This window comes from Pelmatolapia mariae, linkage group LG10_11, assembly GCF_036321145.2.
Source record: "Pelmatolapia mariae isolate MD_Pm_ZW linkage group LG10_11, Pm_UMD_F_2, whole genome shotgun sequence".
In the NCBI taxonomy this organism is placed as follows: Eukaryota; Metazoa; Chordata; class Actinopteri; order Cichliformes; family Cichlidae; genus Pelmatolapia; species Pelmatolapia mariae.
In genome coordinates, this window is record NC_086236.1 from 67,061,818 (window position 1) to 67,075,465 (window position 13,648).

The window sequence follows — 13,648 nt, forward strand, 5'->3', positions numbered from 1 at the left end:
AGCCTACTTAGCCCTCGAGCTAACATCAGTTTTTGCTCTACAGCTGCGTAGTTTGACAGTTTTGGAGTTCTTTTGGAGGTCTAAGAGATAGGTCGCTACCTATCACCGAACTGTAACCTAGTAATAACTTCACTGGCAATTTACTTAAGAGATATCTAAGTTACCCAAACCTAAAGTGCGCCAACGTGGTGCTAGCTTAACTTGCATTGGTTATTGAACTGAGGTTCAGCGTTTGTGATGCTGAAAGTTTTGTCAGTGTTTGCTTGTTAGCCATGCTCCGATCTTTTGCTGACAGTAGGACGGTTTTATCTCTTCTGAAGCAGGCATCTGTTTGGGGAATTCATTCTTTATGTGCCACTGGGAGCAGCAGCATGGCAGATGACAAGGACGTGTTGAGAGACGTTTGGTTCGGCCGGATACCCACCTGCTTCACTCTGAACCAGGATGAGGTTACTGAGAGGGAAGCCGAGGCTTATTATGTAAGTACAGTTATTCTCATCTAACATGATGCAAAATCTAGGCCTGACTTAACTTTTGTTTTTGGAGATTAATGCTTTCTGACGAAACATGCTTCAAGGAAGTCCTTCAGACAACACAGTCAGTAGGAAGCCTCTTATTTAACTTTTGTAAGGGTGCTTACAGAAGGATACATGGCCCATATTCATTCTGAGGATCCACTCAGCAGCAAGGAGTTCTAGCGTAAGAATGATGTAAAACAGTTGTCAAAGCAAAATGAAGGAACTAACTACCTCAGTGTGGAGGTGTAGCTGACCAGGCTGTGGTCTCACCTGAACCGAAAACATTAGTGAAATAGTCAAACCTACATAGATTATAGGTGTAGTTCTAAGTATCGTCTAACAAAGTGTTTTTCAAACATTTTGTTCTTGCTTGCAATAATTTAATTTCTTTATACTTCCAGGTAGCCAGACATTATTGCAGTTGCTTTTTTTGCTTTGGCTTTGAGTGGCGTTGAGCACTGTGAGCACTGTGCCTCCTTTTGCTCTCATTTTTAGTCCAGTCCCTGTAACTGACCATTCTCAAAAGAACATATATATGTATATATATATATATTATGTTAAACCACTTTACACTGTCCAATGAATCATACAAACATAAAAGAAGCAAAAAACCTAACTCAAGGAATGAATCACTGTTGTATCTATGTATAATAAATTTAGGAAGGAACCTGTTTTAAATTATATAATGTGTTGTTGGGGGAAAACAAATCATTTGTTCACATCACTTTATTTTGAATCTATAAAAACTGCCAAGAGTAACACAGTTTGACAGGCATAAAAAAGTATTTTTGCACCAATAAAGTGATTCCCATATAACTATTAGGTGAAAACATGACTTACCTCAGCGTGGTGCACAGGAAAATGGTTAGGTAGGTGGAAGGCAGAAGAGGAAATTGTATGCCTAAAACACTATCTGCAGCAGATAAGAAGCATCTGAAATTCACACCCTTCAGAAATAGAAAAGAAAACAGCAAAGACCTGACACAGTAGAGGTGCATTCTTTCAGTTGGTCTATCTGCTGTTCACTGAAGCCTCATCAGAAATTAGTGGAAGGGTGGCCGTCAAGAAGCCATTCTTAAGGAAGGGAAACGGGGAGAAAAGGATGAGGTATGCCAAATTACACAAGAAATGGACTGAAAACACATATTATGGAGTGATAAATCCAAACTTGAAATCAAACTTTGTCAGTATGTACAGAGGAGGTCAGGAAAGACGTAGAACAGTGTGTATCTGTAAAGTGCATTGGAGACTGTCACAGTTTCGGGCTACATTTCACCCAGGTGTGTTGAGTATCTGGTCAAAATTGCTGGAATTATGATTGCAGAAAAATGCCATCAGATTTTGGTCCATTAGGAAAGCATCTGAGTGGCTATGATCCCACATAAAAAATGCAGTAGAAGGATACCCGAATAGACCAGATATACCAAATACAGATTTTTAGCTTGGTAGAACTGTGGAACCTCAGTGTATTTCCATGTATGTTTGCACTTTTTTCAATAACTTGCGGCTCCCATTTCCCATTACTCTAAAGAAAATACAAAGAAATGAGGGGTGGCTCATGACTTTTGTATATGTCTGCTGTATCAGTGTTTGTTACAGACTCAGTGGTTTTACAAATAAATGAACAAGTAGACAAAAATCATATAGAATAAAAAACAAATACAAGTACATACAGATAATTTTCTTACAAAAGATTGTATACCAGTACAGTGGTCCCTCGCTATAACGTGGTTCACTTTTCAGGGCCTCGCGGTTTCGCGGATTTTTTGTGTGCAGTTTTGCATGGTTTTTTTGTTTTGTTTTGTTTGTTTATTTTCTGATCAGTCCTGATCAGCTGTAGACCATTGTCAATCAATCTCGTGCCGTGTCTCCTGTACAGTACAGAATGCGTTCAGCTTGTCAAATTTACATAAATCTTCAATCGCTAACAGTGTGACTCTGGAGTGCTGTACTGCATGTTTGTAAGTTTTCTCCCCAACAAACACAACAATGTCAATGAAACATTTTGCACCATCAAAGGCACCTGTGGTAGCACCCAAAAGGCAGAGGAAGATGCAAACCATCGCACAAAAAGCTGGACTTCTGGACATGCTAAAGGAAAGTAGAAGTTACTGTATTTTTCGTACCATAAGCAACAGCGGATTATGAGGCGCATTAAGGGAAACAAAACAGTCAGATAAGTCAAACTTTACTCAACACATCTTGCTTCCTCTACTTCTGTATTATTGATTCGTTAATGTTGAGTTCTCTGGTAGCTGCTCTATTCTCGTGTTCTGGACCTGAAAATAGGGTTTGATCTTTGGTTTCATTCTGTAATACTGGACTTACTTTTCTATGAAAGGTTGAACTCTGGGAGTGTTTAAACAAGAGAGAAAAGTGTGAAAATGTTCATGCCTGTCTGAGAAAACTGTATAAAGTGTGTAGTGAGGGCTTTTACAGCTTTGAAACATCTAATAATAATAATGGATTGCATTTATACAGCGCTTTTTGGGACCCCTCAAAGCGCTTTACAATACCACTATTCATTCACTTTCATATTCATACACTGGTGATGGCAAGCTACAGTTGTAGCCACAGCTGCCCTGGGGCAGACTGACAGAGGCGAGGCTGCCATATCGCGCCATCGGCCCCTCTGGCCATCACCAGTAGGCGGTAGGTGAAGTGTCTTGCCCAAGGACACAATGACTGAGACTGTCCGAGCCAGGGCTCGAACCGGCAACCTTCCGATTACAAGACGAACACCCAACTCTTGAGCCACGATCGCCCATCTATAATTATTGTATAAAATAAAGTTGGCTACTTTGCGGATTTCACCTATCGCGGGTTATTTTTAGAACGTAACTCCCGCGATAAACGAGGGACCGCTGTATCTCAACAACTGGGATTGTTACCCTATTTAGTAAACTTGTTAAACCCACAATAATCTCATTTTCAGAAGCTTTTAGGCTGTAAAAAAGTGCCTACAACTGCAAAAAACATTTCATTTGCACTAAGTTATCAGTTCTTCTTTTAATTATATATTTCCAGATGAAAGTACTTAGATTGCACATTTGCAGCATCTGGACCTGGCATGATGCATACAATTTAATAAGGTGTAATTTGCTCCACCTGTGAAAGAAATCTGTTTTACCTCCTTACTGTCAGTCAAACACTTTGATGTGTAAAAATATATTAAATATCAATCTCATTTATTACTTTTTAAATATTTTCATTTCATGGTTGACACAAAATCCCAAAGCACACCTGGACCTTCCTCAAGGAACACGATTGCACTTGCACTGCACACCGATTGGGAATCACTGATCTAATGTAATGGACATTTCAGTTGAATACATTAGCTTTTAGACAATATTTACAGAATATTTGGAATCACAAACCAGTCTGTGCCGAAGTGCAATGACATGCCTATAATTTTTGCTTGTGTTTATACACTGTTCTGGGATATTTTGTAAGTTACTCTATCTGTTTATCCTAAGGGAAATAAATGATGAGCTTTTAAAACTTACACCAGCAACATCATGGCAATTTAAATGAAGTGTGTAATAGTTTGAGACTGTGAAAATGCTGTAAACGATAATGAGATCGCTGTGGTTTAACAAATCAAAGTAATTACTGCTACACTATAACTCCATTTTATGGTTTCTGACACTTCTGATATTACTATTTCTACCTTGTCTCAATCAGCTGTAAGAAAAAAAAAAGATACAATTTCTCTGCTGTTTTAAGGCACCCAGTAAGTGAAGTGATTTCTTGCATGAAACTAAGTACATAGATTAATGTGAGATAATCAGCACACCATGAATATCAATATGCTAGCTTCAGTTTTTGTTTATGGTTCTTTTATGCTAGTCTTTAGTGATAATTGGATCTTCTCAAATAAAAACAAACAAACAAAAAAACCCAAACACATTAATTAACTCAAATATGTAAACTGCAAATTTGTTCCTCACTTGGAGGGAAAATGGTAACTCTACTCTTTGTCTTTCTACCATTTCCTTCTCTGCTGTCGAGTCTCCTCGTGTCCACTGCTAACATTTTTTCACATTAAGAGCTCTTTCAAGGGCTGTGGTGCTTTGTGAAAAACTTTTACCTCTGTCAGGAATTCTTTTTTTTTTAGTGTAGAGTATATCGCAGTTATCACTAGTAGCTACTCTTAAGTCCTAAGAAACCCTGTGAATACAGGCCATAGATTATGCAAATAATCTATGGCCTGTATTCACAGGCCATGGAACCCCAGCTGAGCAGGTACTATTTTAGTATTTGGTACCAGAAACTATGACCTAATGGAAAACCCTGAAAACCGTGGTGAGTCGATCTTAGTAGGTAATAATAGAAAAGGGGGTTTAGACTTCAGGGGCTTTATTGGTGGTTTCAAGACGAAGGAGCTTGTCATGTAGAGTCTGTTGCTTTTGATCTCAACCCACACATGACCAACATGTACTTCAAGTCTCAGGGTATCCATGTAAGTTAAGTGTTAAGAGTCTTTGAATGTGGTTAATTCTAGTGAATTGAGGGATTGTGATCTAACAGCAGTTACTATGTAGTTGCCGTAGCTATGCCACATAGCTCACATGCACCACAAAAATGTACAACATGAAGCTACAGTTACTCTACAGATTTGTCGTCTGCAATTTTTCAGGGATTTTGTTGAGTGTTGTTATGTGACATATATGATATGTCACAGTAAATGGAAAAAAATAACAAAATAATTCATTCATTGTTTATAGGTGTCTTTAATTCATAATTGTGTTAGTATATTTTACTCATCTGTAATATTGGATGTTAATACACAAAGAACCAAGCAGAGACACAATATATCTGCTCATTATGTCATTAATGTGCAGTTTCTAAATTTAGCCCACGGCTACCATGTATTTCAGAGTCACAGACTGTTCCTTATTAATGCACCTCTTCCTCTGTTCTCTTGACTTTATCAGCTGCTGTTACCCAGGGTGAGCTACCTGACTCTGGTCACAGACAAGGTGAAAAAACACTTCCTCAAAGTGATGAGAGCAGAGGATGTGGAGGAGATGTGGTTCGAGTACGAAGGAACGCCACTCAAATGGTGAGAGAATAACTGCTGTTGTTTGAACTGATTTCAATCAGTGCATGAATGGAGTTTTACTTTTCCAGTCATGAGATGGTGGTTTGGCATTCGTGGAAGATATATGTTAAAAGAACAGAATCTCATTCTCTGTTTATCATGTTTAAAGTTTGTTACTGTCATGATTCTTTTTATAGAAAGGTCTACTGATGAAATGTCTTTTGGCTGATCCAGTTAGTTTATTGTCCTACTTTATAAGACTGACACCATATTACAGCTAGCAGTATTATCTGGAAACTGGGTTGGGGTTTAATGTTATATTTAGGCATCATCTTGAAAATAAATGTAGTCATTGGGAATAAATAATCTATTTAATGTAACTGTCTTTTGTTTTGCTACCTTGTGTAAACATTTATGTTCTCTAAAGCGTTGTGTAGTCAGGACTATGTATTCATGCCACTATCAACTTAATCATTCAGGAACAGCACAGAAGCTTTTGTCAGTATTTGCATTTCTTTTCTGCCTACTGACTGCTAAAATCAGAGCCAGTTATAAAGATCGAATTACAGCACGTAGCCACAAGATGTCAGTAGTGCAACACAAGTGATTAGCCTATTTCACAGGCTAAGTAATAGTAAATCACTAAATAAAAAAGTAGTCGTTAATTACTTGTTGTCCTATAGAAAAGTAATTTTATCTTCCGAACCATTATGATAACCAGTGTGATTAGCATATGAGTACAAACATGAAATGCATGCATTATTTTAGGCTCTGATGAAGAAAAGCCTCTTCATTTCTGAAACATCGAAGTGTGTTAGGAACCCATTCTAAACATTGGAAGTTAGGATTAAAACTGATTATATGTTATGGTTAAACTTAAACCACTGCGCAAAATTTTTTTTTTTACATAGGTGAATGTGAAACAAAGTCATGATAAAATGATCTATGTAAAGATGTGACTAGACTAAAGTAAGTTGGATCCCTAGTATAAAATGCCAGCTGAAAGGCTTCTACAGGGGCCTGGATTTGAGTCAGTCCTGGGCCACCTCCAGTGTGTTTTCCTCCCAGTCTCTCCCCCTACTTCCTGTCTACTCTACTGTCTACAGGTGATTCAACCGATCAGCTTAAACGTTTCCAAGCCCAAAGATAGGGGTAAAACTAGTTTCTTGGCTTTGGGAACAAATATTCCCTCTGATGCTGAACACAAACATTCAACAGGTTTTTCTCTTGTACCATAATTTTGTTTTTGCATTTCATGGATACAGGCACTATCCAATTGGAGTCTTGTTTGACCTCCATGCTTCTAACAGCGTCTTACCCTGGAGCATCACTGTGCACTTTAAGGTAAGAGCTGATCACAAATTTATTGTTTTGATAAGTCTTAGCGCTCCTATCAAATTTGTTTCTAGAAGCATGAAGTTCTGTTAAACCTACTTGCTCAGCTACAAATACAATACAAAATATTGGAAATAAATATACAACAAAATATTGAAATAGTGATGAATGAAGAGGATTACTCTGGTTGGTGAACCAAAGCAGAGACAAAACACTGTGTTAATTGCCAATTAATTATTTTGCTTTGTCTGTAGATATGTAAATAAAAATGGTCTGAGAACATGTTTTCCTGTTTCTTGTGGTATCCCCATCATCGAGCTTTAAATATTTTTGCCATGTGAATATGTGTCAGGATTTTCCAGATCGGGACCTGCTCCACTGCCCATCCAGCTCTGTGATAGAGGCTCACTTCATGTCCAGCATCAAGGAGGCCGACGCCCTGAAGCACAAGAGCCAAGTTGTCAATGACATGCAGAAGAAAGACCACAAACAGCTGTGGATGGGCTTGCAGAACGGTGAGACACACGCACATGCCCATTTCAGGGTGTGGCGTTGACATGCACACAAAGAATACATCCAAACAGATTGGCAGATGATCAAGATGCACAAACAAACCAAAGAGAGGGACGGTCTGAGTTTGCAAACTTCTTTCCAAACGCCCACCAGTTTGTATTTCCACACCATCATTCCAAACAGATTAGTCTCCTACCGGCTTTATAGAATAGTCAAAGCTTGTGTTGGGAGAGGTGTCAGGGAGAACTGGATGCCTCTGATTTGTGGTTTGTTGTAAAACTTGTGCTTGTTTTTGAATCGCAACCAAGTCTGCAACATGATGTGCCTGGAATGTCTGCTGGTCAAGCTGATTAAAATGGTAACTATAAACACTTCAACCACCAGGGATGCAGCCACCCTTTGGACCAGTCAGCAGCAAATGTGTCATCTTGGTTTTCTGTATAATTGCCTGCTTCTTAGTTATTATTAGAGCACACAAATGTTATTCCAGACCAGTCACGCTTATATCTAAATGTCTAAAGTGGAATTTATAGTTCTGCAAATATGTCCGTCTATGTACACGTTTCCATTTCGAGAGGGTGAAGAGAGGGATTTATACCGACTGCTGACGCACTCCCGTGCAGTCCTGAAATGCTACATCTGCATCGCTGGAAGTGGATGACTTATGCGTCTCCCAGATGCTGACTGGTTGATAGTGGACCAAAACTACAGAAGAGTTCACCAGGAAAAGAAGAACTGCAAAAAAATCCAGGATGAAAAGCACAGAAAGTGGCTGCAGTGAGCACTTCTCGTCGTTCTCAACACTCAGTTTCAGTTCTTTGTATGTTATAACTTCACTCTTCTCCATGGCTGGCTGACATGGAGAAAAGTGTTTTTGGCTGACGGAGCAAAAACAGTGTTACGTGCCAAGAGATGTGGCTTTGCAAAGCAAGAATGACCCAAGACTGGTTGTGCTTTTCCCCTGCCTCCATTTAACTACAGAGCTCACTGCAGGCACACAGGGTATCCCTGGACTGGGGCAAACAGTGAACACACCAGCCATCCTGAACAATAAATTCTGCTTAAAGTAGCAAAAGCCATTTATATGAATATTATTACAAATAAGTCTGCATCTAACGGTTCTTTTGGTTAGTTTGCATACTCTATGGATGTGAAAATTGTTAATGCCTATCTCTCAGATAGTTTGCTTATAGTTGTTATTAGCCCATAACTGTCAAAACTGCACTCTGTGCATGTGGCATTTGTAAGAGTCGAACAGGTTTGCAGAAAAACCCAAGGGCTTCAAACCCGCAAAACTTCAGCTGCTTGTCTCTCTCCCACTTTCCCCTGAAACTCGTGGTGTGAAAATAACAAAATATCACAATTTATTATGAAAAGGCAGATAAAAGTGAATTTAGAAGACTCTTTAAAAGATAAGGTTATAAACTTGTTTTTTTTAACTGAGGGTGTTGTTTGAAACTGCATTTAACAGAGAAGAAGCAAGTCCTTTTAACCTATCCAAAAAGAAGGAGTTGGGCCCAGACATGAAAGTGAAAGATGAAACTTAATCTGAACTAAAACTTTCACATCCAAAACAGACCAGAAACAGAGAGGTCTCAAACTTTCATCCAGGAGAGAGAAAAAACAGAATGTTCATGTGAAAGTAAGGTAGGGATGCAGGTGGGGGGTTTGACATTAGCACATGCTGTGTGGAAACATTTTGATGGTGAAAGATCACACTGTAACTAAAAGACTAAATTCTTGTGTTGCTTTGACAGTTGGCCCGAGTAATACTGACACTAAATTTCAGTTTTAGTGACGCGTCTCTATCTTTTACTATAACCTCCATTTGAATGTGCTGAGGTGTTTGAAAACTGGTGTTTCTCAGAGTTCAAGAACAATTTCATTCTCGTTCTAGCACATGTCTTAGGCTAGGCATGTATTCAATTCAGTTCAGTTTTAATTTAAGTTACCCCCCCTCAAAACAACAGTGCTTTATATTGCATCCGCTCCAGCTCACTTAAAAACCAGAAAATCCCATAGAGTCCATGCACCCAATCTTAAATCTTCACACTAATTAAAATTCAAGTGAAAGTGATGCATTTCCTTGAAACATTTATGTAGTAAACATAAACAACACAGGCTGTTGTTTTTATTGTTTATTTAAATTGCTAATGATACCCAGTCATATGTGTCCCTCATTGCCACTGCGACATAATCTTCAAAATAAGAGCAATAAATGAGGGTCACATTAATGAGTTAATCCACAAATTGACCACCTCCTATGACCAGTTTTCATACACTTTTTATATAAGTAAATACATTTTATATAATTATGTCACTGTGAGTAATTTTAATCTTCACGGCCCACACTTTGAGAATCATTGCCCTAAGCATTTGGGGACATTAAAAGGAAGAACTGTCTGTTAAGTAGAAGAGACTACCAGCAGCACCATCCCAGCCCACTAGCAACCCAGGACCTGTTAGTACTGTTGCTGCAGTTGATCTGGATGAACTGAAGACTTTTAGAACAGCTCTCTGAGGCAGATGTTTCTCATTTTAATAGTACTGCGTATATTTAAGGCTATCCTACGCATTTGTTTCGTGAGTGTTAAGGGACACATCCTGGTCAAAAATGACTAAGAGATTCCTCAGTGCATTGCTGGAGGCCGGATAATGCTATCCAGAGTAAATGCCTGGATAGATGCCATGTTTCTGTTCAATAATTTCATTTTCTTTCTTAATTTAGAAGTAAAAATGACAGATGTAAGATGTACCTGTAGTTTAAAAAGTTTATGTATGTCACCTGGCTTTAGAGATAAATATTATATTACAAGGTAATCAGCATCAGCAACATCAGCACAGCGTTTTCTAACAGTATAACAAACAGAACCATGTGTGATGTCAGAAATATTGGTCACAGCACAGAACCCTGTGGAGCCACGTTGCTAACTTTTGTCTGTGAGGAAGTGAAAGTTTGCATCTATCACATTAGTACAATTGAAAGCAGCACAGTACATTTCCTTTAATACCAACGGTGTATTCTACTCTCTGTAATAAAATTTAGTAGGTGGTATTGAGTGCTACACTGAGGTCGAGCAGGACAAGCACAGATCAGTCCACTGTCTAAGGTCATAAAAAATAAATAGTAATCTTCATTAGTGCTGTTTCGTTGTTATGATGAACTCTAAATTCTGACTGAAACTCTTCAAATAAATCATTCCTCTGCAAACTGTCGCATAGCAGATTTACAATAAGAATTGGAAGAGTTTTCAGAATGAAAGGAAGGTTTGAAATCAAGTAAGGGATTTTTAAGGAATTACTTAGGAACAGCAGCCTGAATTATTTTGTGATACATATTTAAAGAAAAAAGTGTAATAACAATAATTTTTATTAATGGTAAGACTTATTTGAGTAATCTTTTAGGGACGGGGTCTAATAGGCATACTGATGACCTATTAAAAAGTTAGTTTTATCTTTGTGTGATTTTTATGTTATGCGTCTGTTTTTGTGTCAGATAAGTTCGACCAGTTCTGGGCCATGAACAGGAAGCTGATGGAATATCCCACTGAGGAGGGAGGCTTCAGATACATCCCCTTCAGGATATACCAGGTAACATACACAAGGACACACGAGTAAAACTTAAAAACCACAAACCAAACTCTTTCCCCCATAAAAATATGCTTTAAACATAGTATTTCCACTTTGCACAATAGATTTTTAATTAATTGAAAGGGAATTTTTCCTCTTCTGCCCTGTAGATGGTGCCAAAGGGCTGTGCAAAAGTGAAGAGTGTTTCTTTAGCAGATAAATCAACCAATGATTCCTCCAGCTACTCACTGCCTCTCTTTGTCTACTGTAGTCTACTGTTAAGGTCACAAAAACTATTACTTGGAGTCACGATCTGTATTTAAAACAGCCTGTTGATTTAAAAAAAGAAAGAAAGAAAGAAAAGAACTCTTGATGAAATGAAAGATGAAATGAACTCTTCTTTCCTTTAATTTTAAACTCTCAGATAATAATTCCTACACAATTTAAGGATTGTACCTGTACATTGCTTCTGCCTGCTATAACTCTACATTAACAGTAAAAGAAAATCTTGTCAGTCATCCATGTTAACCTCTTCTTGGACCTTTTCTTGGTATATTCATAACTTTAATAAACAATAAGAGCCTTGGTTCATTCAGTTTAGAACACACAACCAACAGCATACATGCCAGTCATAATATTCACCTGACACCTGACACCTGAGTGTAGGTGGTTTTAATTTCTTTTTCATGCATGTTTGCTTAAACGCTGCCCGTAACTTCACTGCTTTACATGTTCCTACTTGTAGTCGTGACCTGTGATAAAACAGTCGTTCTGTAAATGATGAAAGCAAATCAAAAAAACAAAATATTTCTCGCAATATGCGTATGATTCGTTGTGCCTGGGTGTTTTGGGGAAGTTATTCATTTGTTCCTGTACATTTGATACCTGTAACACTCACAAGTTTGTCTGGAATTTCATTGACCCATGTTGAGCCAATGTGTAAGCCTAAGGGTTCAGTCTGGTTTAAGGAGGTGCAGGCAGACAAGCAGCCTCAGGTCGGGTGTTTCCACTACGCCGATATAGCTTAATCCTGACTCAGGTAAAAAGTCCCTTTGGAGCACAGAAACAAGAAGGGATGAATAAGCAACTGGAAAACATTAGCCGTCGCAAGCCAGACAGTGGGGGAAAGCGCTTTGAGTCAAGTGTTGGGGGTTTCTACACCGATCACAAATGGCCGAAAAACGTCTGGAAAATGAACTTTACAACTTCTAGAGTACTTGGTACAGTTCACCGAATGAGTAAAAATGCATTTCTACAACAAAACATGGCATTCTGATGGACGAATCTGTAGCACCACTGTAAACATGTATACAACAAGTCTGTTTTTTATCTTTCTTGTTACCAGAGAGTATCATTCAGACCAGTCAGGGAAGTAAATAGCATGAACACATCTGGAATTTTGTAGCAAAACATGTTGACAGTCTGCTTTGAGTCTAATGCCTCATTGTGAGTGCAGAAAGTCCCATCACTGTTGTTCTGTTAACAATTTAGTCTGTCAAGGCAAGTTAGGAAATATAATATGAAAAAAATGGAGTGGCAAACAGTGCAAAAAATAGATCTGGTCTTAAATGACTGTGTCAAGTGTTATGTTATGGAACCGAAAGAGATTTGTAGATGTTAATAGCACAGCAGGACTTCAGTGTAATGGTAAGATGCTAGAGTGAACTTTCCTACTAAGCATATTTTTCCGTCACCATATCTGCTGTGACTGCTGGTAATTTCCCATCATGACGATTTATTATCAAGTGTTTTAAGTTTTAATTAGACCTGCTGGGCTCCACATATGGCAGCATTTACATTCTGCACAACAACAAGGGCGACGGAGCAGCTGTCAGTCACTGTCAGCGCTGACTGTTTTGCATGAAATTCAAAGCTGAAAATGCTTATGTTTTTACTTTCACATCTTTAGCACATAAATAAAACATTTTACACTTCAACAAAAGCATTCTTGTTTTCAGTAATAAAACATTAGCGACGCTTTAAAGTGGTACACAGAAACATGCAGTTCAACCAGCGCAGCCCGCCCTCTCAGACATGCACTTGTTGCAGCCACAAAGCTATGTAACTTCTCGTGGGTAGAAGAAACCCAAACCTTTCTACTTTTGGACATTTTTCATGACTTAATTGAAAGTTTCAATGGTCATTTATGAGCTGGGTTGGTTTCATGACAATTGCAGCATCAAAGCCTGTTACGAGCTCACATTGTAATTTCCAAATACACTAGAGAATGTCAGCATCATTCCTGAAAAGTCTGGATTGTTGTGGAGATGGTGTGGTTTTAGTCTTACAAACTGCTAAATATTTACAACCAAAGAAAGTCTGGAAAGTCTAAAGAAGAGTGGGAACAGAATCAGTTCATTATGATCTTAAAAATACTGAAGCTTTCTGCAGTGCTAGGCAATTACTTTCACGGTCTTAAAGTGCTATGAGTGTCCACAGAAGTTTGCAAAAATTGTTTGGAGAAACCAAAACTCATGAATGTCTGTATTGTTTCGTAAGTAGGGCACAGCTTTGCTGAGCAGTAACTGTGGCTAAGTAAGTAGCCTGCTTTTAGAAAGGAAACGTTTTGCCGTTACCTAGATGACCCGACACCTTTTTGTGTTTGTTTGTTGTCGTTTCTCTCAAATGCTGCGCTCTACGGTGTTACGTCTACTGACTGTAATGCTTC

General features: G+C 38.4%; 1 protein-coding gene across 2 annotated transcripts in view; it reads left to right on the forward strand.

Moving 5' to 3' along the window:
- The window catches only part of atg5 (ATG5 autophagy related 5 homolog (S. cerevisiae)), a 44,993-nt gene that overhangs the window by 332 nt on the left and 31,013 nt on the right, over positions 1-13,648 (forward strand). Inside the window, exons 2-6 of one of the 2 annotated variants that reach the window (XM_063485767.1) lie at positions 324-479; positions 5,456-5,583; positions 6,828-6,906; positions 7,250-7,412; positions 10,907-11,001. In XM_063485767.1, the coding sequence (XP_063341837.1) occupies positions 372-479; positions 5,456-5,583; positions 6,828-6,906; positions 7,250-7,412; positions 10,907-11,001 (573 nt within the window). In that variant the 5' untranslated portion in view covers positions 324-371. Of the gene's footprint in view, positions 1-320; positions 480-5,455; positions 5,584-6,827; positions 6,907-7,249; positions 7,413-10,906; positions 11,002-13,648 lie in introns of both variants that reach the window. The other variant, XM_063485766.1, reaches the window with a different exon arrangement.